Source organism: Perognathus longimembris, chromosome 10 (assembly GCF_023159225.1).
Source record: "Perognathus longimembris pacificus isolate PPM17 chromosome 10, ASM2315922v1, whole genome shotgun sequence".
Lineage (NCBI taxonomy): Eukaryota > Metazoa > Chordata > Mammalia > Rodentia > Heteromyidae > Perognathus > Perognathus longimembris.
This window is the reverse complement of record NC_063170.1, coordinates 37,259,532-37,285,799: the sequence shown is the minus strand read 5'-3', so window position 1 is coordinate 37,285,799 and position 26,268 is coordinate 37,259,532. Positions and strand designations below refer to the sequence as shown.

Genomic DNA, 26,268 nt, shown 5'->3' with positions numbered 1-26,268 from the left:
GCCAGCCGCCCCAGGTCTTAAAGGAATAGCCACACCTACACACTGCTGTGCCCAGCGCAGATCTGGAGGCCCCAGTCCTAGGGACTCCCTGATGTGCCCAAGCTGCAGGGAGTAGCCAGAGGAGACCATGACGCCCTCTGGCCCTGATAGCCATTCTTGTGGAAATGAGGAGGACCTTTACTAACTAAACTGGACGGTACCAGGCCAAATGACAAATCAGGGGCCCCTGATTACTTCGCCCCCTTTCAGCAGGAAGTAGTTCCAGAAGAGATGACCTCCGCCCATACTCCCAGCTTGGTGCCCTCCTCTGTTATTAATTAAAACAAAAAGGGGGAAAACAGCCCCCATGACCAGTTAAGGACAGCTATGCTTACATTAAATATCTTAAATTTACACTAAAAATTTTTCTCCCCAAATCAGTACAGGAAGGAGCTTTGCATGCGCCTTCCCCGACTGGGGAACCAAGCCAATTTGGATACGAGCATTCGCTCTGGAGAAATGTCTTCTCCTTGTTCTCTCTAGGAAAACAAAGACCGTGGTGGATTTCTTCCTGCTCTTCCATGGAAATACGGGAAGCCTGCCTGCGTACATCAGTGGTGGACCAGGCACCTGCTTGCTTCCTGGACTCTGCCTTGGCATCTTTCTGGCGCAATGTTTTGCTGTGGCGATATTGCCTGCAGCTTTGCAAAAGAATTGGAGCATTACATTGTCGTTTCCCTTTTGCCTCTCCCCCGCTGCTAAACTTAGGGGTTCCCGTGGGAGGGGAATAGGAGTTGAGGGTTTTGACACCTTGCTTCAATGTTTATGATAAAATGTTTACTAACCACATGTGTTAACTTACCAGCACCCTGACTGCCATGGAGCTCCAGAGCCCAAACCTGCTTTTACTTCACCGTCAGAGAAGGAGAGCGCTGCCTGCGTCATCTTGAGTGGCACAGAAATGGACTAAGAACTCCAGTTTTCCCCAGACTCAGCCAAACGGGTGGCCCCTCCACCTGCTTCCCCTTGTGGGAGAGGCCCCACATATGCCTTATGTCCATATTTGCTTTATGTCTACATATGCCTTATGTTTACATCGCCTCCTGCTATTTAGAAAAACAGAAGGGAGAGATGTTGGGCTCCGGCTATACCTTTAAGGGGCAGTCCCGAGAGACCTGCCTCTTCTCCCGCCCTGGGGCGGTGTGGCTGTTAGCCACTCCTACCATCTTCCGGGTCCGGAACCGGAAAGGGTGGCTCTAACCAGCCCCGCCTCCCGCTTGAGACCGCATGCGCCACGATGGAGGCAGGAGGAACCCAGGGGGTGGTCCTGTGGGATGTGATGACCGCCAATAGAGGAAGTCCCATGACGTCATATCAGCTTATCGCTAGTGTCTAGCTAACCACTCCAAATCTCTCCCCTTCCTGCCACCATTACTGCTATAAATGTGGCTGTTTTTCCCTGAATAAACCAGATTTCCGTGAAGTTTTCCTAGATGTGCCTGGTATTCTGAGTCCATTACTTAAACGTAAGAGGGGCTGGGTGGGCGTTATTGGCATCTAACATGCGTCCCCGCTCTACACACTAGGGCATGCCACAGCATTCCACCCACGGGTCAGGAGGAATCACACAAGGGCAGAGGGCCCTGCACTATATAAGTTATTATGTCCCATTGCATTTTAAATCTAACTGCTGCATATCAGGGAGAACATATCTCTCTGACCTTGGCTTACCACACTTAAACATGATTTGTTCTAGTTCTATCCACTTCCTTGCGAATGACATTATCTTATTCTATTTATAATGGCTATTTATAAAATCCCAATGAATATAGGTACCACATTTTTTGATCCATTCATCTATTGTGGAGCATCTGGGCTGTTTCCATATCTTGGCTATTGTGAATAGTGTAGCAATGAACATGGATGTGCAGGTGTCCTTGTCATATTCTGGTTCATGATGCTCAGGGTAGACACCTAGGAGTGGTATGGCTGGGTTGTAGGATATGTCCATGCTTAGTTTTTTAAGGAACCTCCAGACAGCTTTCCAGAGTGGTTGTAGTAGTTTACACTCCCACCAGCAGTGTAGTGGAGTTCCCTTTTCCCCACATCCCCACATCCCCACCAGCATTTGTTGTCAGAGCTCAAAATATTGGCAAGTCTAACTGGGGTGAGATGAAATCTCAGAGTTGTTTGATTGCATTTCCTTTATGGCCAGAGATGGTGAACATTTCCTCATGCGTTTCTTTGCCATTCTTACTTCTTCTGACAAGTCTCTCCTTAGCTCCCTGCCCATTCAGTGATTAGTTTATTAGGTTTGGGAGGGGTTATGGTATCATTTAGTTCAGAGGCCTCTTTGCTTACCTTTTGTTTGGTTGACATGTCCTTTGATGAGAGTGGGGTATTACAATCTCTATTATTGTGTTTGGGTCTATAATGTCCTGGAAGTCTGAGAGTATTTGTTTAACGTATTTAGGTACTCCATAGTTTGGTGCATAGATATTGACCACTGTGATTTTTCTCTTTCTATATCACTCACTTTATTAATATGTAATGACCTGTTTTTCTTTGTACTGATTTTAATGAGAAGTCTATTTTATTAATAATCAATATGGTTCTCTGGTGGTTAACTGGAGATAAGAGTCTCACGGACTTTCCTGCCCAAGCTGACTTTGAACCTTGATCCTCAGATCTCAACCTCCTGAGTAGCTAGGATTACAGGTGTGAGCCATCAGCATCCAGCTGGATCTTGTTTCTTGATCCAACCTGTTGCTCTTTTTCTTTTGATTGGTTTCTTGCTTTCCTGTATTTTGCTGCTTTCTTCTTCCAGTGCTTACTAAATTGGTCTTTTAGTGATTTTTTTTTTTGCCAGTCCTAGGGCTTGAACTCAAGGCCTGAGCACTGTCCTTGGCTTATTTTGCTCAATGCTAGCACTCTACCTCTCGAGCCACAGCGCCACTTCCGGCATTTTTCTATGTATGCGGTGTTGAGGAATAGATCTCAGGGCTTCATGCATGCTGAGCAAGCACTCTACCACTAAGCCACATTCCAAGCCCTCTTTTGGTGATTTTTGTCTGATGTGTTTCCTTGGTTTTGATTGTTTTCTTTGGATTGTATTCCTCCTTTTAGTATTCTTTGTAATGCTTGTTTAGTGTTGACAGAAGGTTTTAGTTTCAATGTCAATGTAAATGATAGCTTCACTGGGTACACCAGTTTGAGTGGCAGTTGTTTATCTTCAGGGCTTGGACAATACCATTCCAGGCTCTCCTTATGTTAAGGGTGCAGAAGTCCACAGTTATTTTTATTTTCTTTCCATTGTATTATAGCTACTTCTTTCATTTTGTAAGGTTTAAAATCAATTCCTTGCTATTTAAGTCTAATGTTTGTGGGGGGTTTTTTTTTTTGTTGTTTAGCCAGTCTTGGGCCTTGGACTCAGGGCCTGAGCACTCTCCCTGGCTTCTTTTTGCTCAAGGCTAGCACTCTACCACTTGATTCACAATGCCACTTCTGGCTTTTTCTGTTTATGTGGTGCTGAGGAATCAAACCCAGGGCTTTGTGCATGCTAGGTAAGCACTCCACTGCTAAGCCACATTCCCAGACCCTTATGTCTAGTGTTTTTTTTTTTTTTTTTTTTTTTTTACTATGATGTGTCTAGAAGTGTTTCTTCTTTGATCCTGTCTACCAGGAGTTCTATGTGCTTGTTAGACAGGTTAGATTTTCTCTCTTAAGATGGGGAAAGTTTACTGTTATTATTTTACTGAATAGGTTTTTCATGTCTCTCTACTATGAAATTATCCCATCAATTCTAATTATGCATAGATTTGATTTCTTGGTTGAGTCTGCCAATTCCTGGATTTCCCTTTGGTAAGTTCTTTATTTTTCCCCATACCTCTGACTTTGTTCCAGCTCCTCTGTTTTATCCTCAACCCCTATCCTTCCTTCCTTCCTTTTGCCAGACCTGAGGCTTGAACTCAGGGCCTGCACACTCTCTCTGGCTTCTTTTTGCTCAAGGCTAGCACTGTCCCACTTGAGCCACAGCACCACTTCTGACTTTTTCTATATATGTGGTACTGAGGAATCGAACTGAGCTTCATGTATATGAGGCAAGTGCACTACCACTAGGCCATATTCCCGGCCTCCTCAACTCCTTTTTCTCTTCAAGTTTGGTGTTCCTCCTGCTATTCTATTTTCCATTTTACTTATTCTGTAACCTATGGCTTCCGTTGTGGCTTGCACTGTGGAAATTGAGCCTTTTATGCTTCTGATATCAGATTAATTTTGTCTTTTAATGAGCTGTATGCCATGTCTGTTTGTTTTTTTATCTACATCTCTCTTTTGGAGCCTTGGATTTTCTTTGTCATTTCTTCTTTGTATTCTTGAAATCGCTTTTGCATTTCCCCTTTTATTTCTTTGGCCAATTCTGTTATCATTTCTTTAGGGGTTCTTTTGTCCTCTGTATCGTCCTTACTTTCACTGGGGTCCTTCCCTAGACTGTTGTTGGCTTTTGTTTATAGTCTTGATTGTCCATGAATCTGGTAATCTTTCACTGTGAGTTACCCATATGGGTTCTAGGATTGTCGTGATCATGGTGGTAGCTTGGCCTGTTCACACCTGACTGGTGGAGGCCCTTGTTTGGCCTGATCTAGTTCACACTGGGTAGGCTAGCTCATACTGGGTCCCAGGGCTAGTAAGTGCCTGTGCATGCACTCAGGCTGGATAGCTGAAGGAGCTTGGTACAGTCTGCAGCAGGGGCTGGGAAGGTTATATTTAGGCATCCAGGATAGATGTGGGCTTCAGAAGGGGTGCACAGGATTTTGTTTGCACCTTAGCCCTGGGATGTTCCTCTTCCCACAAGTGACTGGCACTTGGCCCACCATGGTTTATGGCTCCTGGGATGTGATCTACCAACAAATGCTCAATTGGAAATGTCTGCTACACAGTGCTGGGATGGGGGGGGGCAGCTTCAGTTCTCTAGGTTTAATTAAATTTTATTGACAAGGTGATGTACAGAGGGGGTACAATGAGCTCCAGTGGCGCAATCAGTTAGTGCGCGGTATTCATACAGAGGGGGTACAGTTACATAATAAGGTAATGAGTACATTTTTTGTTATATTTGTTACACCCTCATTTTTCTTTCCCTTCCCTAGTTCAGGTACATATACAATATGCAGTGTATCAAAATCATATACAGTAATTACATGGGGTACGCCAAAGGAAGCTCACTTAATACATTAAACGTAACGTCAACAATAGAATCCTCCTGTGTCCTTCTCTTGGAGTTGTTTTTGCTTATCCTCTTATAATCATATGTACATAGCTATTGAGCTATTGTGATCCTCTGATAGGTCTATCTTAGAACTTTTTATGTTTGTTTAGTAGTTGTTTGGTTTCAGATACATAATGTAAAGTCACTGACCCAAACAAGTGTAAATACCATTTGAAAAGAAGTTTGTTATTTTGCAGACCTGGTCACTACGTTCTCCCCCAACCCAAACAATAATATATCAAGGAGACCATGCGCCTTTGTTCTCTGTGCTCTAGGCTTGTCTCACTCAACATTATTTGTTCAAGAGCTGACCATTTCCCTGTGAATACCTGTTGGGGACAGCTGTGCCTTTAAGAGGGGATGGCCCACTTAGCCTGTCCCCCCACCTTCCGGCTTCAACCGCAAGAGAAGCAAAGCAGCTCCCCGCCTCTCGGCTTGGCCACATGTGTAATGGTGGAGACCCGGTCCTTGGGGGGCTGTGGTCTCTGCCCATAGAGGAAGTCCCGTGACATCACCAGATGGACAGACCATCAAGCCAATCGTTAATATCCAGTAGCCCCTCTCCTGTGCGTGCCTCTGGGGGTATAAATTGTTGGCCCCTCCCTTGAATAAACCAGAACGCCCCTGAGGCTTTCTCCAGGACACCCACGCACCCATGTCTTTCCTTGGCGGGCATGGGGTCTCATGACTATGCGTCACCTGAGGCTACCTGTGGTCTCCGCTCCCGCGATTAATCCTTACTGGCCAGGGGACGTGATAGAGCGAGAGAGGACCACACACGGAAGAGGCAGAGAAGCCCAGGACCCCCCCACGTGGATGGGGGGCAGAGTAAAGCCTGCAAATACCATTATTTTTTATCATTTCTAATCGCTATGTAGTATTCCATTGTGTACAGGTACCACATTTTTTGAATCCATTCATCTGTAGTGGGGCATCTGGGTTGTTTCCATATTTTGGCTATTGTGAATTGTGCAGCGATAAACATGAATGTACAGATATCTTTATGGTATCCCAGGACTTGTTGTTCAGGATAGATGCCTAGCAGTGGTAGCTGGGTCATAGGGTATGTCTATGCTGGGTTTTTTTGAGGGTCCTCCATTACTGTTCTCCAAAATGGTTGTACTAATTTGCACTCTCACCAACAGTGGAGCAGGGTTCCTCTTTCCCCAAATCCCCTCCAGCATTTGTTGCTGCCTGAGTTCAGAGTATAGACCATTCTAACTGGAGTGAGATGGTATCTCAAGGTTGTTTTTATTTGCATTTCCTTTACTTGCAGGGATGTTAAACACTTCTTCATATGTTTATTTATCATTTTTATTTCTTCTCCTATGAAGTCTTTCTTTAGCTCCTTTGCCCATTTAATAATTGGTTTACTGGGTTTGGAGGGGTTTAGTTTCTTGAGTTCTCTGTAGATGATGGATATTAGTCCTTTGTCTGTTGCTGTGCTGGTGATAATCTTTTCCCATATGGTTGTCTTTCTAGCTTAGTGGCTATGTCTTTAGCTGTGTAGAAATTTTATTTTGTAGTAGTCCCATTTGTGGAGTCTCTCCCCTATCTATTGTGCCCCTGGGACTCTGTTCAGGAAGTTCCTACCTATGCCTATAAGTTCTAGTGTCTTTCCTATTCTATCTTTCAGTAGTTTCAGGTCTGATGTTGAGGTCCTTAATCCATTTTGAGTTGATCTTGGTGCATGGTGATAGGCTAGGGTCTACTTTGAGTTTTCTACATGTGGCTGTCCAGTCTTCCCAGCCCCTGAAGAGGCTATGCTTTTTCCATTGTAGGTCTTTAGCTCCCTTGTCAAATATCAATTGACTGTAAGTATGCAGATTTCTGGGTCTTCTATCCTATTCCATTGATCTTCAGATCTGTTTTATGCCAGTACCAGGCTGTTTTTGTTATGATGGCTCTATAATAGATCTTGAAGTCTGGTATTGTGATACCTCCTGTGCTGCTTCTTTTGCCTAGAATTGCTTTGGCTATTCTAGGTCTTTTGTTGTTCCATATGAATTTATGTGTTGTTTTCTCTATTTCAGTGAAGAATGTAGCTGGGATTTCGATGGGGATTGCATTGAATTTGTATAACATTTTGGGCAATATAGGCCTCCAGGTTTCTGAAGGGGCGGGCTCCCCCAGCACCTGGCATACACATGGAATTTTGTGGCCAGCACGCACACTTGTTTTGTGGATTCCCTGGTGTATACACTTGTTTTGAGGGTCCTGGCAGGGGTTTCTACACTATTTATTTGCAAGCCATAGATTTTGTTCTTTTCAGAAACAGGTAAAGGCCAATGGGCCCTTGGTAACTCTTTATGATTAGTTCCAGGAACTTTGAGGCTATCAACATCTACAAATGCTCAAGTCCCTCATATAAAATGGCATAGTATCACATATAACCTCTTCCTATCCTCCTATGTACTTCAAACTGTCTCTAGATTGTATGGCTAGCCTGGGCAAAAAATAAGACCCACTTAAAAATAATAAAAGCAAAAGGGATGAGAGCATGGCTCAGATGGTAGAGTACCTGTACAGCAGTGCCTATGTGGTCCTAAGTTCAAACACAAGTACCAACAACAAAAAAGTTTTGAGAGTTGACCTATAAAGAATAAGCCAGAAAGGGGTGGGGTGGAGGAAAGGAGAAAGGGTAGATGAATGAATAGGAAAGGGGGAAAATGCAGTCAAGAACCCAGGGTATACCCTATGAGATTAAGAAGAGTGAGGGAAGGGATGCGTAGGAAAAGGATGGAAAGAATGTTGAAAGGGGTGACATTGATCAAGATATATTGTATTTATAAACTCCTTTGTTAAATGGCAACTTCTTTGAACAGCTACTTAAATAACAAAAAAATTAAGAAAAATAAAAGAACAGGCAAAACAGGGGCACTAGTGTTTCTTGCTGTAACAATGGCTACTCAAAAGGCTGAGACCTGGAGGATAAAAGTTTGAAGCTAGCTACAGCAGAAGAGTTTGTGAAACTCCATCTCCAGTTAATCAGCTAAATACCAGGCCAGGGTAGTGGGTCAAGTGGTGAACAAAAGCCATGGACAAATAAGTTGAGGGAGAGCATGAAAGAAGGAAAGCAAGTAAGCCAGCCAGCAAGCAAGCAAACAAGGAAGGAAGGAAGGGAAAGAGTGAGAGAGAGAGAGAGAGAGAGAGAGAGAGAGAGAGAGAGAGAGAGAGAGAGAGAGAGAGAGAGAGAAGAAGGAAGGAAAGAAAGATAAGGTTAATCCAATTCACTTTTTGAGTCAAAACTGGTTTCTACCATCTAGGTGACAGTAAAGCAACCACAGTCTCTGTTCTAGCTCCAGACCTCTGACTGGAGGCTACAAGGATTTTACACTCCTATTTCAAGTGAGGGATTTAGTCTTAGTTTTCCTATTTATAAAATAAAGGGAAAAGGCTCAAAGTTCTTTGTGGGCCTTCCTGGCCAAAGGCCTTGGGAAACTGACAGTAAAAATTTCTAAAGTTCCACAAGGCTAAGTGTTCAGGATGGGACCCTGAGTTTACTCATATAGAACCACAAACACACATTCCCTGGGCTCACACCACCTTTCTTTATTTAATGCATGGAACGCCCTCTCCCTGTCAGGATCCAGGTCTCCCCAGTGCCCCTTAAGCCATAGGATGGAAGCTATCTGCCCATCACAAGGTGTCAGAGAGGGCACAGATACTTCCATCTGCACTACAGCTCCACCAACCAGCAGGAAATCTCTGTCCCCGGGGGCCCCTCTTGATAATCCAACTTGAGTTCTCTGGGATGGAGAGAGAACAGAAAGAGAGAGAGAGAGAGACAGACAGACAGACAGACAGACAGACAGACAGACAGACACAGAGACACAGACAGAGATAGAGAGACAGAAACAGAGAGAGGGTCAGCAAATCCTCCGGTGCAGTGGGAAGAGGTGGGATAGCTAGGGACAGGAGTTTGGGGAGTATCATAGTCCCTCCAGAATTCTAGCACAAGCAAAGGAGGCCCAGTCACCACAGGGTTACCAAAGTGACCCAGTGTCTGTGGCCTCCAGGACTCTGAGAATTGGGGACAGAGACAACCAATCCTAGTAATCTTGGGGCTTGCATATTTTTGGCAGGCCTGAGCTGATTGTCCTTTGTGGGGTCATGGAGAGCTGGCTCAGATATATCTAAGCTATCAGACATCCTGAGCCAGGATAGAAAGAATGGGGTTCTTCAAGGACCCAGCTGCCAGCCTCCCAGTTACCTCCCCATCCCTGACTGGACTGAGGGGCTTGCTTGTACTGAGTCACCTGGTGGCAGAATAGTCCATTCCTTGGACCCTCAGTATCCTTCTGCTGTCACCTCCTGTTTCTGGTGGTATCCAAAGTGGGTCTTTATAAAACTGGCCTGAGAGATAAAGGGCAAATCATCAAGGGATAGACACTGTGTGAGAGACTAGCAGAGGTGAGGGCACTCCCTGTTTGCAGGCAGTATAGTGTTTTAGGGCAGGTACAGTACCCAGGGTCCCATTGATGTGGCTGGAGAAGTGGTCAGTGTCACGAAGAAGGAGCAGGAGCCCCTTCCCAGGGCCATCCAAGGGCAACACACCAATGGTTGCTTTGTCTGTGCCATTGAGCAGCAGGAGGCCTCTCTTGTCCATGGTCATCTTCAGGCTGTGGAAAAACCCAGCCCCTTGAGCAGAAAGGCAGAGAAATCTACATGGAGCCTCAGATGGTGACATGGGACTGACTAGGACTCCCCTTGTGTCTGGGAAGTCATAATATGGCTTTGGGCAGGAAGTTCCTTAAATCTGAGCTCAGCTTTCCCATTGGGAGAAAAGGACCAAAGTTAGCTTAATGACATCCAGTTTCCCTGGAACAGAGGCAGGATAAATTGAGGAAAATAAGGCCTGGTTAAGGCAATTCAGAAACATGGAAGTGGTCTTTGCTTCAGAGACACAACAGGGTGCATTCCTTCCTGAGAGATGCAATTCTCACTCCGAGATTTTTGTGTTTTTTTTTTTGCAAGGATGTATGCCTTTCTGAGAGAAATGCTCTTCTCAAACTAAGCAACCTCCTACCCAAAATGTAGACAACAGGACACCTTCTTTATCTCAAGAATAAGCATCTGTTTTATGGCAGGATGCATTCTTACCTGGAAGAAATGCCCCAAACACCCAAGAACTCAGAAAGCATAACATCAGGAGTCATTATATAAAGATACAACACCTATCTTCACACAACTTTAAAGTGAGACTCCCTGCCTTTATCATATAAAAACCCCTAACCGCCAAAGAGCTATGTGTCTCTCCTTTAGAACACTCATACTGTTAGTGTGTCTCTGCCTTTCTGTTGGTCTATTTATCTGGATGCCTACTTGCTCGCTCACTTGCTTACTCAGTAAAGCTCTGCAAAGTTTTCTTACCATCATGACTTGTCTAGAAATTCTTGTTCTGTGATCAAAGTCAAAGACCCTAAATGAAGAGTCCCTTTTTTTTTAGAGGGAAACTTCACAAACCTTCACCTGCATCTGGTGACAGCATTACTTATAAAATAAAACAATGGTCCCTTTCCTCTGGTTTTAAATTTAGTTTCTCATGAATTATGAGATTATGGGTCTGGGAATGTGGCTTAGCAGTAGAGTGCTTGCCTAGCATGTATGAAGCCCTGGGTTCGATTCCTCAGCACCACATAAAGAGAAAAAACAAACAAACAAACAAACTGAAGTTGCGCTATGGCTCAAGCAGTAGAGTGCTAGCCTTGAGTAAAAAGAAGCCAGAGGCAGCACTCAGGCCCTAAGTCGAAGCCCCAAGACTGGCAAATAAATAAATAAAATAAAAATAATAAATAAATAAAATTTAAAAATGAATTATGAGATTATATGCTTTAGGAGCTACAATAGCTAATGCTGATTATTAACTTGATTAGACTGGGAAGCACTCAGGACCTTATTACTAAAGCATATCTCTGGATAAATCTGGGAGGATATTTCCAGAAGGTATCAGTTAAAAGGGAATAAAAGTGTTATCATCCCATAGGCAGGGAGCTGGATGGAATAATAGGGGAGAAGAAAGGTTGGGTATAGTGACTCGAGCTTGTAATCCCAGTAATTCAGGTGGATCAGGGTTTGAGACTAGCCCATGCATGTGTAGTGGTGACTCACATTTGTAATCCCAACTACTTAAGAGGCATAGAAAAGAGGATTGAGATCTGAGGAGTCCTGGAAAAATGTGATTGATCTTAACAAGAACAACAGCAAAAGCCTTCAGCAAAAGGGCTAGAGGGTATGGTTGTACTGGTAGAGTACTTGCATATCAAGTACAAAGCTCTGAGTTCAAACACAAATACCACCAAAACAAGTTGTGGGCAGGGATGGCAGGGGAAAACTGGGGGAAAGCAGAGGAAGGGTTGACCTTGTCCAAAACAATAAATGTACTCATTACCTGACTTGTGAAATGGCACAACATCTTAACAATAACAATAAAAGTAGGGAGGGTAAAGAGAAAGCCAGCTAGTTGAGGCATTCTCTTTCCTTGATTCCTGGCTATCATGATTGAGCTGCTCTGCTCTACCATATCTCCCTGTTATGATGGACTAAGACCTCTGAAACTGAGTCAAAATAAATCCTCTTTTCCCTAAGTTGTGCCTCTCAGTATTTGGCCACAGAAATGAAAAAGTCTTATGAACAGTTTCTCTGATATACTCACTTTGTACCTTCTGTTTTTATGTCTTATGCCACTTTCTTTTGATGATTAGTGTTTGATATTATGTTTTAATAGCTAGGAGTAAGTCTTTTCTCATTCTGTATCTTCCTTTTTTTACTTAAAATAATCTTGAAATTCTCGTCCATTTCTTTATGAATGTTAGGTTCCTTTAAGCATGTAGGGTAAAACCCTGTTACTCTGAGGTGGTTAAATTATTATTATTATTACTTTGTGCCAGTATTGTGGATTGAACTCAGGGCTTTGGTGTTGTCCCTTAGCTTTTTCACTTAAGGCTGGTAGAGCCATAGCTCTACTTATAGATTTTGGGTGGTTAATTAGAGATAAGACTCCCATGGGCTTTCCTGTCTGAGCTGGCTTTGAACTATGATCCTTAGATCTCAGCTTCTTAAGTAGCTAGGATTACAGGTATGAGCCACTGGTACCCAGCACTTTGAGGTTACTGCAAGTAGAACTGCTCCAAATTTATACTGTCCAGTGATTTAATTGTATCTAAAAGATGTAGTTTGACTTCTTTATGTGTACTTGGGCTTTCTATCGTTACAACTGAATAGGAATTTTTTATTTCATTTTCTACTGTATGTTTCCAAGACATAGAAATGCTATTTATCTTTGTGTATCTATCAGATAACAAAAAACTTTGAGATTTTTATAAAATTGGAAGGTTTTCAGATGGAACTCCCCAATTTGTTGGTTATGCCTTCATTTGTCATGTGGGAATGAGCCAAAATAAGCCTTGCTTTCTTTTAGTTGTTTCTCTCAATTATTTGTCATAGGGACAAAACTGTGACTAACAGGCACACTAAGGATACCATTTCCATCCCCCATCCCAGAAGACAGTGATGTTGGATTTGCATGATCATCATCAGAACCTCACAGGCAGACAGTGTTGGCCTCTGGTGTGCTTGGGAGGTGCAGCACCATCTGATAGCACATGTTCCCCCAAGCCTTCCTCTCACTGAGTCTCCTAGCCCTCTGGTTCAGGGCTGGAATAATTATCTGTAGTTATTAGAGAGGAAACTGAGGCCCTAGGGGACTGACTAAATGTCCTGTGCAGAACTCACACAGGATTAGCTACCCAGCTAGTGTAAAACCACACTGCACGGTCTCCACATGGGAAAGTGACCTGAGTTAGGTGTGAGAGGAAGCAGGTCCCAGGATGACTTCTGGGCGCTTCCAGAGCTATAGGGGCTCAGGGCTGGGCTCTGAATCTCTCTCTGTCCCTCTGGGAGTACAGCGCACTGCAGAAGACGAACAGCTGCCCATTTCATTCCCAGGTCTGTGGCCACTGTCAGTCAGGGCAACCTGAAGGCTATCTGTCTGGGACCCCATCTCAGGCTTACCCAGGCAGCACTGAGTATAGTGGCTCCTTCCACTTGTACGCAGAACTTTTTCGGTTCCGAGTCACCACCACGCGTTCAGGGGTTGCATGAACCTGCAGCTGGGGGTTCTTGATGATCAACCTGATCCATGAGAATCCAGCCTTCTCCATTTCATACTGGCCAGTGACCTCAAGCCCTGAGAAGGTCAGACTGAAGAGGTCAAAACCAAGGCTGACCTGAACAGGGAGTCTTCCCTGTTTCCATGACCTTAGAATAATGTTGTTCACTAACGAGTTTCCTAAGGAGAGTCACAGCATCTCTTTACATAGCAGACCTAGCTCTTATGATCTCTCTCTCTCTCTCTCTCTCTCTCTCTCTCTCTCTCTCTCTCTCTCTCTCTCGTCCTGGGGCTTGAACTTGGGGCCTGGGCACTGTCCCTGAGCTTCTTTTGCTCAAGGCTAACACTCTACCACTTGAGCTACTTCTAGGTTTTTCTGTTTATGTGGTGCTGAGGAATTGAACCCAGGGCTTCATGCATGGTAGGCAAGCACTCTACTGCTAAGCCACATTCCCAGCCCTCTTATGATCTCTTTATTCATCTCTTGTCATATATAATTTTGAAAGGGTTCTTGAATCCTTGGTGATGGCCACCCTTGATAAGATTTCTGAGAAGGAGGTCTTGTCTCAAGTTCATAAACCTTTGTCCAGTCCCTGACCCTGAACTAGCTGGATGGCTCAGGGTAAGATGGAAATCTCTGCTTTGGGGAGCAGACAGCCAACTAGGTCTGAGTAATAAAGCAGAGGACCATGCAGTACTGAGAGGAATGAGGTTGCTGTGGCTGTCCCTTAGCTCTTGGTACTTCTACTTGAATGTCCCTGAGAAGTGTGCATCCCCAGATTCTGCCCTGCCACTTCAGCTGGACCAGTGAGGCTCTTCCAGGACTAGGAAGTAGAATCTGGCTGGCACACCCACTCCTTCACTATACCACTCCTCTACACCACTTGGGGCCCATGGAGAGAGAGGGTTCTCTGTTCTGCAGCCCTGTTTCCTCCATCTAGAACACCTTCACTCTTTGCTCTGCTTGTCTGTCAAGGGCCAGCTCTCCATAATGGCTCCAGGAAGCTCCCTTGATAGCTCTGGCCCCCTCCTATGGGACCTGATGCTAACATACACAGGTCATGCCAACCTGTATGGGATGCCCAGAGAGAGAGAGAGACCTGAGTGGCTGTGTGAGTCTCGTGTTTGAACACATGGCATCTGCACATGCAGTGTGTGTATCTCCATGAGTAGGTGGTAAATGGATGTGAGTGGTGTCTGGGTCTCTCTGTCAATGACTGGGGTACCTCTAACCTTGGTCATGGTCTGAGAACAGGTTCAAGGGCCCTTGAGAGCGCTTGATTTCCACACAGAGCCGGTCCACTGTGGGCGCAGGCAGCGGCAAGATGATAGCAGGAGCCTGGAAGGGGGCTGGGAGAGCAAGGGTACAGTTCCTAGGGCAGGGAAAGTTTTAGAGGGAAAGGATAGGGAGGGATACTGGGAGGGTTAGCAACTTACCTTGGGGTGGGTGTGTTTGGGTAGTTTCTAAAAGAAGAAAGAAAGATCAAGATTCAGACAGCCCTTTCCTGAGGAACAGGGATATTGCAAGTAAGATGGAATAGTAGACAAGTGTGGAAAGGACTCCCTTTCATTGAAAGCTTCAGAGTTCTCCCTTCCCTGGATCTTCCAGTTAGGATAAGAAGTTACTCCAGGGGCTCTGGCCTGAGAGTACCTTCAATTTGTACTTCTGCACCATGTACCACAGCCTGATGGGGACCTGAGGGAGCCATCTGTTCAACAATGGGGCTGACTGCAGAAACAATTGGAAACAAAAAGGGATAAGGCAGTCAGTTCTCAGGGTTACCAGCACGTCTTTTAGGCACCCCTCCCCTCTGCCACCCAGCCAATTCTAGTACACTCTGGCCCTCAGAAGTCACATCTGAGTCTAGACTACAAGGGAGCATTTTAGCTTTAGGAATGGAGAAAGCCTTCCCTTCCTAGAAAGCTCTATCATGAGGACTGAATCCCAGCCAGTGGAAACAATAGGTATAAAGCAACCTAAGGACAGTAAAAACAAAAACAAAAAAACCCAGGAGAGCTCACACCCAAAGAAATACCATGCAGAGGACAAGCCAAAGGGGAAGCTGATGGACAGCTGGTAAGGTCCATCTACTCTGGGGCAGAAAGCTAGAAGAGAGGATCCTGGACAGGCTGGACCACACAGGATGGGTAATTTTCCTTTTTTTGGCCCGTGCCAGTTGTGGGGCTTGAACTCTGGGCCTGGGCTCTATCCATGAGCTTCTTTTGCTCAAGACTAGTGCTCACTTGAGAAACAGTCCCACTTCCAGCTTTTCCAAGAAATTTATTGGAGATAAGAGTCTCACAGACTTTCTTGCCTTGGCTGGCTTCGAACTATGATCCTCAGATCTCAGCCTCCTAAGTAACTAGGATTACAGGTGTGAGCCACCAGCACCTAGCGTCCTTGGTGTTTTCTTTCACCTAATTCTATGGGGCAGACTCAGTGACCTTCTTAGAAAAATTGAAGCCCTCCAAGAGTCAGGAAGTAGCTTACGGAGTGGCAATTCTAGTGAGTCTTCCCGGGTCCTTTGTGGGGTGTAATGACGATTAGGAAGAGGAGGAGGAGGTCCATGGTACATAGAGGGAAAACGAGCTGCATATTTGGAAACAGAAGAGAAGTTTGGAAAGGTTGACACATAATAGTTTTCTCTGAGGTCATAGGTCCTTTATTGGAATCAGAGATCCTGTGCCACCAGTGAGAAGTGAAGGCAGGTGGATCACCCCACCACTTTGTAAAGCTTCCCCCAGCTGGGAGTCATTCACTGCTAGAACTCCTTCCCAGACGGTACTGCTCAAATTACCTGGTCTGATTCCAATTCTTGGGAGAGAAGAAGCATCTGCATAGCTTCTGCCTAATCAAACACATCCAAGCTTAACTTCAGGCCTGTTACCAGCCAGGTTAGCCAGGCAAGGCATTTCCCCTTCACAAGGGCAGAACCTAGTCTATAGCTATTGTCACCGTTATACCCACCAGCCCTCCCCACAACAATCCTCCTCTGCTACCTTTTAGTTTGGACAGTCGGGCTCCTTTGGCGTGAGATTTGAAAGGTTTATGACCTGGAAGTAAGTGAGACTTTGGTTTGTTCCTTGGACCTACTTTTCTGGGGTCCCAGTTTGATGGGTACTATGCCCCTAGTCTCCAGGACAGGGCCTGAGGGACAGCCACTATTTGAATGAGCAGGTGACTAAATGCACCAAAATGTTCAGTTAGACACACTGCTTCTAGGCAGTGGCACACTAGTGGGCCCTCTGGCCCACTGGGGACCCAACCCAGGCCAGCCTTTGAGCATATTAGATCTTACCTCCTAAAAAGATTCTCTTCTCTGTGTTCTCTGGATGAGAGGGGGAGGGGAGGGAGAAAACAGGTGAGAAGGAGGGGGACGGAAAAGGGGAGGGGAGAGGAAAAAGGCGGCATACTGTCAGAGTGGTTTTAATCAATTTTTGAAGCGCTTATGCTTAACTTTGCTTCCCAACACTGAAACAACATAGGTACATGCAGTGAATCTGGGGAGCCAGGAAACCTAGCTTCAGTTTCCCTGTCAATAGAACAGGTTGGGGCTGCTTCTGAGGCTCATAGGAATCTAGGGGGGTTGGGGTGGGCAGGACTGTGGTCTGGGTCAGAATGCAGAGAAAGAGGCTGGAGTCTTAGCCTCGCACTCACTGTTTTCCACAGGCTTCTCAGCAACAGACTCTTCTTGGCCTTCGGGCTTAGTGACCACCATAGATGTGAGCGGAGTGACAAAGTTGTACTTGAGTGACAAGTTCAGAGCTTGGGTCTTAAGGGCCTGTGATTTGTTAGCTGGTGCTGAAACACTGTGGGTGGAGGACATCAAGCTCAAGAGGTCCTTGGGTGCCTGGACAGTCTCCCTTCCAGTGATCCCTTCTGGGGAATTCTACTGGGAGGATGTAGAGCTGACATGGTACCTCTCTCCACACCCAGGAGAATCCCATGCCAGCTATGCATGCTGCACCAGAAAAGGGTTTGGGGAGCACTGATACTGGGTGTACTCTACCCCAGTGGTCAGCAGTCAGGGCCACGCACATCTGCTCTAGCTGCTGCTGGATGGTCAGATACGCCCAAAGTCGCTCCATGAAGTTGTGGAAGATGTACTTGGGGCTCTGGAACTCCTCCTCCTGCTGGGCCACGCTGGACTCAGTTTGGAAGGTGATGTTCTGCATGTGCTAGAAAAAGAGGCCCAGCCAGGGCAGAAGCAGTAAGAAGAAGAAACCCGAGGCACAAGAAAGTTAAAGTGACTTCCCCATTTGTTACTTCTTAGAGGTGGCAGAGATAGCTTTGATGCCAAGTAAGCTGGCCTCAGGGTCTGCATGAATAGTCACCACACTTGTCTGTGTATCCTCAGACCAGGCCTAGAGCCCCACCCACTGCCATTCTCCACAGACATGCTTCCCTCCTGCTACGCAAGTCTAGAATGCCTCTCCTTCCCATCTGGGGGTTGCCTGCTCCCTACTTATCCATCACTCTTAGCAAGCCTCCCTTTACAAGAAGCCTATTCTGATCCTCAGCCAGCATGGAATTCCCCATGCTACTTCCCAGAGGTTCTGGGTTTGTCAGAACCATCCCAGCCTGTAACTCCATGTTTCTACACAAGCTGTCTCTCTCAGAAATTCTCCTTCATAGAAACATCCCAGGACCTAAAGTAGGACCTGATTCAGAGTAGGTGTTCTGTTTCTCTGACCTATCAGGGATGTCCTGGGAGGAGGCAGCACAGGCTGAGCCCCTTGGGGCACAGAAACAGAGATGGCTGAGCAAGAATAGGGTAGCACAAGGTGAGTTGGGCTCTTGATGCAGATGCAGTGGAGCCCAGTGCATGTTGCCCCTCTTGCCTGGAGCTCAGTCTGGTCATACATGAAATGGGAATAGCCCTGCCTGACCTATAGCAATGTCAGAGAATTAGGAAGCAGCCCCTGTTGTGACCTCAATGGTCAGGACATGGAAGGGTATACTGACTTCCCAGTGTCTACCCGTGCCAGGCACACATAGGTGCTTCTAGAAGCAGCACTGTTTCATTGTGGCAGAGTCTAATGTCATCCATAAGTGGCAGAGGGTAAACCTAAGACCCAGGGCACTTTGAGTCTCACTCTAAGTCAAACAGCTGGTATTTTGCAAGGCTAGGACTTGAACCCAGGCTCTCTAGCTGCGAAGGAGGAGGAGTTACCTATCTTTTCTCCATTTCATTATGATTTAGCCACACTCACCATCTGCCCACTGACTTTGGCTGAGAGCACATCAAGATCCTTGTCCTGGAGCTTCCCAGCTACCACCATCTCTGAGCCTTTGAAGAAGATTCGGAAGTTGTCCTTTGTGACAGCTTCCACAGCATTGCTTGAGTACTCGAAGGCCACAGCTGACAGCAGTGGGCTGGACACTTCCTGGTAGAAGTCCTACAGGATGGCAGGGGTGTGGGTCACGAAGGCCAGTTTGGACCTGTCTAGCTCCACCATCCATCTGGGGTGCACAGGCACCTGAAGCTGTAGGGCAGAGTCTGAATCCTCGTAGATGCGTCGTGCCAGACCATTGTTTTCCAGTGCCATCTTCTCCAGGAAGGTGTAGCTGACATCAAATCCGAAGCCCAGGCAGAAGAGGCTGTACTGGCCTCCTATGGCTTCCTGTACATTCTTCTGGATCCTTGTGGGATCTGTCTCCCCTGAACTCACAAGTTTGAATGGAAAAAAAAAAAAGAAATTTGTTCAATGGGTATTTCTGTATCCCCAAAGTCTGCAGAGGTCTCAGCAACTCCCCTTCTAGCTCCAGGCCCCACAGCAAGCCCAGACGTAGCCCCAACTGTGTCCCTTAACAGGGTGACCTGCAGTAGTTACAGTGTCCTCACCCACAGTGGGGTCACCATCAGTGAGCAGAATGATGATGGAGATGCTCTGTGAAGGCAGCAGCTCAGCCCTGTTGCTGCTCTCCAGAAGCTGCACGGCCATCAGCATGGCAGCATTGATGTTGGTTCCTGAAGGGCATACATTTGAAGTAGCTCAAAGATGAGTGTCCCAGAAGCTCCCCAGCCTTTGGGGCTGCAGAGGCACCCACCTCCCTGGGCCCGTATGCTGGCTGCATAGCTTGTGGCCTCCTGCACATTCTCAGCTGAGGCTGGCACCAGCGATGACTTCCACTGGGTTGCTTCCCCACTGAAGACAATGAGGTTGAACTGATCTCTGGGGCTGAGGTCATTCAGGATCTGGATTAGGGATTCCCGGGTCTGGTCAAGGGGAGAGGAGAAAAGGTGGCTTAGGGGCTTCCTGAGGATTCATAACACTTAAGCTGGCATCCTGGACAGATGTCTGGGGTGGGGACATGTTTATATTTTGTGAACAGAAGCTACCCCATGTTAGACCAATGTCAGAAGCCTCATCCCCACCTCCAAGGTGATGGGCCAGGCAGATAACAGATGGTGGCATAAGGGAACTAGTTTTTTCAAGGGCAAGCTCCAGCCCTTGGGACCCACCTGCTGGATTTTCCTGCCAGTCATGGAGCCGCTATTGTCAATGACAAAGATCACATTCTTGGGCATGGTGGGCAAGTCCTCAGGAGCAAAGTAGTGTACAAAGTAGCCATTCTCGATCTGTGATCAGAGTAAGACCACACTCAGGTGATCAGAGATGCCGACTTGCTATATACCCTGATGCACTCTTCATCTCAAATCTTATGCATTCCTGTGTTCCATGCCCTCTTTTCCATACCACTGCTAACAACCCCACTGCTCATCTCCCAAACTTCTCCTCTCCTTTGCCATCTTTCATGGATCAGCCTTTTCTAGCAGAAGCCTTTTCTTCTCACATGTGGATACTAGAACTCTCACCCCAACTTTGCCTCCTATTTGATTCAGCACTGGACTCAGCTATACTAAAAGGTTCAGGCATAATAATAAGCTTACCAGCGATCAAACAGAAGAAAGACTTAAAAACAAACAAGGAGCAAAAGGAAGCATAATAATGTCAGAAGCTTGTGTGACAGAAGCTCCAGTAGTTGAGTACAAAAATGAGCTATGTGCCTCCTGGCATCAAAGGAAAATAGGGAAACCCCACAGCGGCTCTTCACAGAGAAAACCCTTTTCTGCTCTGAAAGACAACACAGATGACTTGTCTTTCTTCTCTCTGTGCTAACCCCAGGTGCACACTAAGGAGAGCCCATCATATTTTTCTTCTAAACATTCAAGCTTAGGAAATTTGTTATGGCAGACAGATTTCTAGGTTGCTTGTTCTTGTCTGAAGTGTACCTACCTGAATGGAGCCTCCAGAAAGAGTCCGGTTCACATCATAGCGGATGATCAAGCTGCCATCCAGGATTGTGTCTTCTTTACCTGGAAACTTTTGCTGCTGGGACAGTGTTGGCTTAAACCGGATATGAGCCTAGAACAACAGCCTGGGCTGAAGTAGGGAGCAGGCCATGCCAACAACATCTGCCACCTCTGTAGGTACACTAGGCATCAGGATGCTAGCTACAGCTGTGGGTCAGTGTTCCAGGGACTTTCAAGCTGTGCTGCTTTCATATGGGGGTGGTGGTGGTGGTGGTGGTGGTGGTGGTGGTGGTGGTGGTGGTGTGTGTGTGTCCTGTTTGTGGAAGAGGCCAGGCTTTGGATGACTGAATTCTAGCTAAACCTCATCTTTGCCTGGCTGCAGGACTTGGCCATCAGTCTACTTTTCAAGTCCATGCAGCATAGATCTCAGAGTTTGCACAAGAGCCCACTGTTGGTCTCTAGGCATTGCTCTCCCTAACTGCCCAGTGGTGGCATGGATGAAGATCTCAAACTCCTCCAGCTAAGAGTCCCAATTGTCATGGATTGTGGACCAGTCCCATAGTGCCCTTGCCCCCTGAACCCTCCATACCTTGGTTTCATTCTGTGAGGTGATGAGGGCATCTTCCAGCTCATTAGTAATGAACGTGCTCTCTGTCTCCAGGAAGCGGATTCCCTGAGGCTCAAAGATGTGAATGTCCATCTGAAGGCAAGATACGGGTCACCAGGGCAGCCGAGAGCCTGAGCTGAGTTCATGGAGGCCAAGTGGCAAGGAGGACCAAGTACCTGCAGGTGCTTGACCAGCTGCTTGGGCTGCACTTTTAGCAGTAGCTCATACACTCCCAGTTGCCGCATGAGCAGCTCTTCATACACCAGCTCAAACGTGACCTTGGCAGAAGGAGCCACGTTGACCGACACCTGGAACTGCTCTGTCTTTCTCCCGGTGGCCCTGTGGGAGGAAGACATCAGCCTGCCCCTCCAGGCCAGCTGGGCTGTGTTTGCTGGAGTGGAGCAAGGGAAGCAACTAAGAGGTCTCTATCTACAGCCCCCTCCCAATCAGCTCACTTGACAAGGCCTGCGCTCTCTCCCCGCTGCACTGCAGCGCTGTATTCTTCCTGGGCTGCGGCCTTCTCCTTGACATTTCCTGGGTAGGTCACACCATCGATGATCCTGAAGAAATGTAGTGACAGCTTTGAGCTTGATGGAAAAGGATTCTCTAGGGCTTGATGTGCTTAAAAAATTTTTTATTGGCAGTCCTGGGTTTTGAACTTAGGGCCTCACACTTGTTAGAACTCTACCACTGGCCTTAGTTCTTTTTCAGACAGGGTCTGTGTTTTTGCCTGGACTAGCCTTGAGCCATAATCCTTCTACCTTCTACATAGCTGGTATTACAGGCATGAAACATCATGATCAGGTTGTTGATTAAGATAGGGTATTAACTAACTTGCCAGGGTTGGCCTCAAACCATAGCCTCCCAAAGGCATGTGTGGCTTTTTGGTATGCTTTTCAATACAGTGACTCTTATCTTTACCTGAGCCTATTTCTCATTTATCATGTACATACTGTGCAGGAGGCCTGTGTAGAGTGTTTGTGGGGGCATCCACTGCTAGGAGGCAGGTATAGTTAGTCCACATGGGTTTCATTGAGGGGACAGCAGGGAGGTAGCTGTCTTTAGCTAGCCCTCTCTTCACCCTCGCAACCTGGGTCCATATTCCAATGTGCCTCTCCACCCATGGGCTGTTCCCAGAGGCAGTGAGAAATCACCAGCAGGAGCTTTCTGAAGCACATCTTGTCCAGCCCCGTATCCAGCCTCAAAGTTGGGACTCTGAGCAGAAGAGAGACCCAGGACTGAAAGCTGCCACATGATCCTGTTCCCTGAAGCTCTTTCTTTTCCCTCCTGCCCTGGGCAGGTACTCTGCCTGGAGCTTGGCATCTCTGGCCACAGGGATGGAGCAACCAGACAAGACTTCAAGGTTTGGAACTGTTCCTAGCAGGCATAATTGGGGTTGAGAAGGAAGAGTTCAGGCCATCACTCTGGAAGGAAAATATTCCAAGAGGTCTTGGGTGGATGGGGACATGCCAGGTGAATGGATGCCTGCTCAATCTGGCTGTGGTGTGAAAGGATAGAAGCACATGGGGTAAGGACTAGCTCCTCTTCCACCTCCCTGGTCTAATTAACTCTGGGCCATGAAGAGCTTGTGACACAAAAAGTTTGACTCTTCCTCTCAGACACAATTCTGTCTCTTCAGATGTGCTGCTGGGGTACTGGCCAGGTCAGGGAGCAGGGAAGCTTGTCCTTGTGTCTCTATCTCACAGAGAAGCAAAGTGTGGGGGCAGAAAGGGTGGCGCCAGGCCTGGATGATCAGCAGAGGCAGAGGCCTTGGCTCCTAGTGGAGGCTAGCAGGTACCAGCTATGTCTTGTATGGGGGAATGATGGGGAGAGAGGAAGGAGTCAACTATAGGGCCCCCAACCTCCAATGCAGTTTTCCAGAGTCACTCCCTCTCTGCCAAGAGGCAGAGGGCAGGGACAGGTTGTGGAGTTAAGCAAACATTGCAAAACTGTATGGAGTGGGGGAGGAGAGGGAAGAGATGAGGGCACATCAGAGGAGACCCAGCTCTCAGAAGTATCCAGGTCTGAAGTGACAGAGCAGATGTGTCCTCCTTCCCCAAGGCAGCTCTCCACTGTGGGAATCAAGGGGTTCAATCAAGTCCTGTTTTCCAATCTGAGATGATTTGCTTTCGGTGACTGCTTCCTACCTGGCTTTGGTACTGGTAAACCCCAACTTTGTGCTCCTCAAAGGCAAAGACACCCAAGTGCTATAAACCTCCGCCTGCCATCTGGTAGCATTTAGTGACAGCCTAGATGGCAGGAGGGATGGAGACATCTCTGCGCTCCTTGGTAACACTCCTGCCCCTGTGAGGCCAACAGGTGGAACACAGCATTCTGTGCCTGTCTTCTGGAAGACAGTTTCAAGGGGCCCAGGGGACATGGAGTTGCAGGGCGGGTGTGGCATGAGGAAGGCACTTACATGGAGAAATTGGTGATGAAGGCTTTCTTGGGCAGTTCCACCTGGAAGGTGGCCTCCCGCACAGCATCGGCTTTGTTGACCACTCGGCTGGTGATAACAGTATGGGCAAATCGGGAAGAGACTTTGGAGTCCACTGTAAGGCTGTAGATGTCAATGTCATTCTGGACCAGCAAAGGGGAAGAGGGTTAGATAGTTTCAGTGCTATCCCAGCTCTTCAGGAGTGGGCCATGATTCGCACCCCAGACCAGTCTCTGTCCCAGACTTGATCTAGTCTCTGACTAAGCCTCAGGCTGCATCTGGAGAAGCATTTCCCATGTGAACATTCATCTGAAATTAGAAGCAGTGTTGTGCTTCATTTCCCCATCCTACAGCAAATAAGGAAGGGGGCAGCATCCATCTTCTTCTATGGGGGCCTCCAGCATCCCACGGGGAACAGCTAGTACATAGGTATAGGGGGAGCCCAAGCCCAAGTTGGAAGGAGAATCCTGCTTCTCCTTTCAGAATACGTGAGGGCCCTGGTGGTGTCAGGGGCATTGTGTCTAGGCTGAGCTCTGTCCAGTGAAAGGGCAGTAAACTAGTTCTTTGATTTTTGGTGACTGATCTCCATGAAAATGGGGGAAAATAACTCCCACTCGTCTTCTCTGAGGAGGGACCCACAGGAGCTGGGAGAATTTGGCAGTAGAGCAGGAACCATTCTCTAAAGGTTGAGAATCTTCTTTGCCCATTTTTCCTACCCTCTCCACAAGGTACTTCTCCACACAGATGTTCTTTGCCCCAGAGGTGCACAGTCTGCTGGGAAAGGTCACAGATGACTTGCGCATACACTCTTCTTTGCTTACAATGCGCCAGAACTCTGTTCATATGCCAATGGCTTCCAGCACACAGAGTTCAACAAAGAGCAGCCCAGTGGCTTTGAGCTTTAGCTTTGTGCCACATACTTCGTAAAGCCTTACGTTCTTATTTAGTACCCTGTGCTTGAATTTCATAAATCTCCATTATTACCCCTTTTGGGGAGAGGGGTACTGATACTAGAGCTTGAACTTTAGCTTTTACATTCAAGGCTGGCACTCCACTTGAGCCACAGCTCCATTTCTGATTCTTCGGTGGTTAGCTAGAGATAAGATTACTGTAGGCTTTTCTGCCTTGACTGTTTTAAACCCAGATCCTCAGAACTCAGCTTCCTGGGTTTACAAGGTGAGCTGCTAGCATCTGGCAATTACCATCTTTTAAGATGAGGAAATGGAATTGTAGAAAGCAGACAACTTCCTGGAAGTTACTTAGCCAGGGAGTGGGAGAGCTAGATTCATAAATCCAGATTCTTACCTATTCCATTACATTGCTAGCCTCAAAGGGTAAGTGGCTACACACATGACCCATTCTATAAGTGGGAGAGAACTTACCTATAAGGCCCTCAGAGTGGTGTCTGGTGGATAGTCAGCACCATTTGTTTATATACACTGACCTGCACACACTCTTAAACACTTTCATACCTAGAGGCTCCCTCCAATTTCCCAGACACCTGCTCTGTTTTGCAAGTTCACATCACACATACACACAGGGGCTCACACAGGCATCTAGAGGTACCTGATACCTTTTGAACAGTAGCAGTATGGAGTACAGACAGCAGTAAAGGAAAGACCCATACAATGCTGCAGCAGTGGACAGCAGCTGGGATCTTCATCTTGGCTCTGATGCCTGCCAGGCTGCTTCTGAACCTGAGAGCAAGTGGGGAATGAATTAATAACTTGCTTGCTGCCCGCCCCTGTGGGGGCAGATTCTGGGAAGTTGAGATATCTAAGCCAAAAACTCCAGGTGCCTCAGGCAAATGACCAATGTTCAGTGAACTCTGGCCAGGGGGCCAGGTACATTCCCTGAAGAAAGGCAGGTTCTGGCTAGAGTTGGGCATTGGCATCCCTTCTGAAAGATCCACATTTCCGAGTATCATGTTCCCCCATACCAGTTATCCTCAAAACCTCCACTGGGCTAGGTGTACATACCAGTGAAGAGGGTCTTGAAGCCCAGCTTGGGGAAAAGGAAGGTTGGTCAGGAAGACAAGAACTAGAGGACACTCCAGGGAGACTTCTTGGGGAAGGGGGATTTTGGCAGCCTAAGTGGATTTGGGCAGCAGGGAAGTAATGGTTTGAAGGCATCAAGTACCCTTTTAAAGTATGTGAGAGAAGCCAGGAAGAATAGATATGATTTATTTCTGAGAAGTGTTGGGCCTAAGAACCCCTCTTTGGTCTCCTAGGTTTCAAGGGTGCTGTTTGAGCCCCATTAATCTACCTGGGATCTAGGTTCAATCCCAGCAGGGCCAAAAAAGGTATGTAATTTGATAATGCACACCAAGTTATGAACATAAATAAGCTATGACCAGAAGTGTGATGCTGGGAGTCTATTAATAAGAAAACAAGGCACAAAGGAGTGACCCAACTATTCAGAGCAACTAAAGAGAGCACAGGATAGAGTAATGGGTTCAGTCAGCTGGCTGAGATGGAATTGTGGGTGGCCTTGTAGGGGGTAGGCTTGTGTATGGGTAGGCTTGTGGGGGTGCTGTTCAAAGGCCTTGGTGAGGTTAACATTAACTTTTCTCAATTTGCCCTTAATACAGTTGAAGTGCTGTGTGTGTGTGTG

General features: G+C 46.8%; 1 protein-coding gene across 1 annotated transcript; it reads right to left on the bottom strand.

The window, feature by feature from the left end:
* Positions 1-8,752: 8,752 nt before the first annotated feature.
* Itih4 (inter-alpha-trypsin inhibitor heavy chain 4) lies at positions 8,753-25,349 on the bottom strand. Its single transcript, XM_048355841.1, has 23 exons — positions 25,229-25,349; positions 23,638-23,798; positions 21,674-21,778; positions 21,395-21,557; positions 21,201-21,311; positions 20,595-20,723; positions 19,820-19,936; positions 19,405-19,573; positions 19,199-19,324; positions 18,834-19,015; positions 18,567-18,752; positions 17,392-17,531; positions 17,011-17,162; positions 16,652-16,681; positions 16,353-16,406; positions 15,844-15,942; positions 15,004-15,081; positions 14,790-14,816; positions 14,586-14,702; positions 13,256-13,430; positions 9,710-9,864; positions 9,502-9,598; positions 8,753-8,991 (listed from the first exon to the last, which is right to left on the bottom strand). The coding sequence occupies exons 1-23, from the start codon at positions 25,316-25,318 to the stop codon at positions 8,922-8,924; spliced, it is 2,733 nt and encodes a 910-aa protein (XP_048211798.1). The 5' UTR covers positions 25,319-25,349; the 3' UTR covers positions 8,753-8,921.
* Between the last annotated feature and the right edge of the window lie 919 nt (positions 25,350-26,268).

Excerpts from the sequence above, each read along its gene's own strand:
- Itih4 (XM_048355841.1), bottom strand. The coding sequence starts at position 25,318 with ATGAAGATCCCAGCTGCTGTCCACTGCTGCAGCATTGTATGGGTCTTT. Across the intron at positions 21,779-23,637 it reads TTCATCACCAATTTCTCCAT|GATCATCGATGGTGTGACCT; the intron begins GTAAGTGCCTTC and ends ACATTTCTTCAG. Across the intron at positions 16,407-16,651 it reads GAAGAGAATCTTTTTAGGAG|GTCATAAACCTTTCAAATCT; the intron begins GTAAGATCTAAT and ends ACTTACTTCCAG.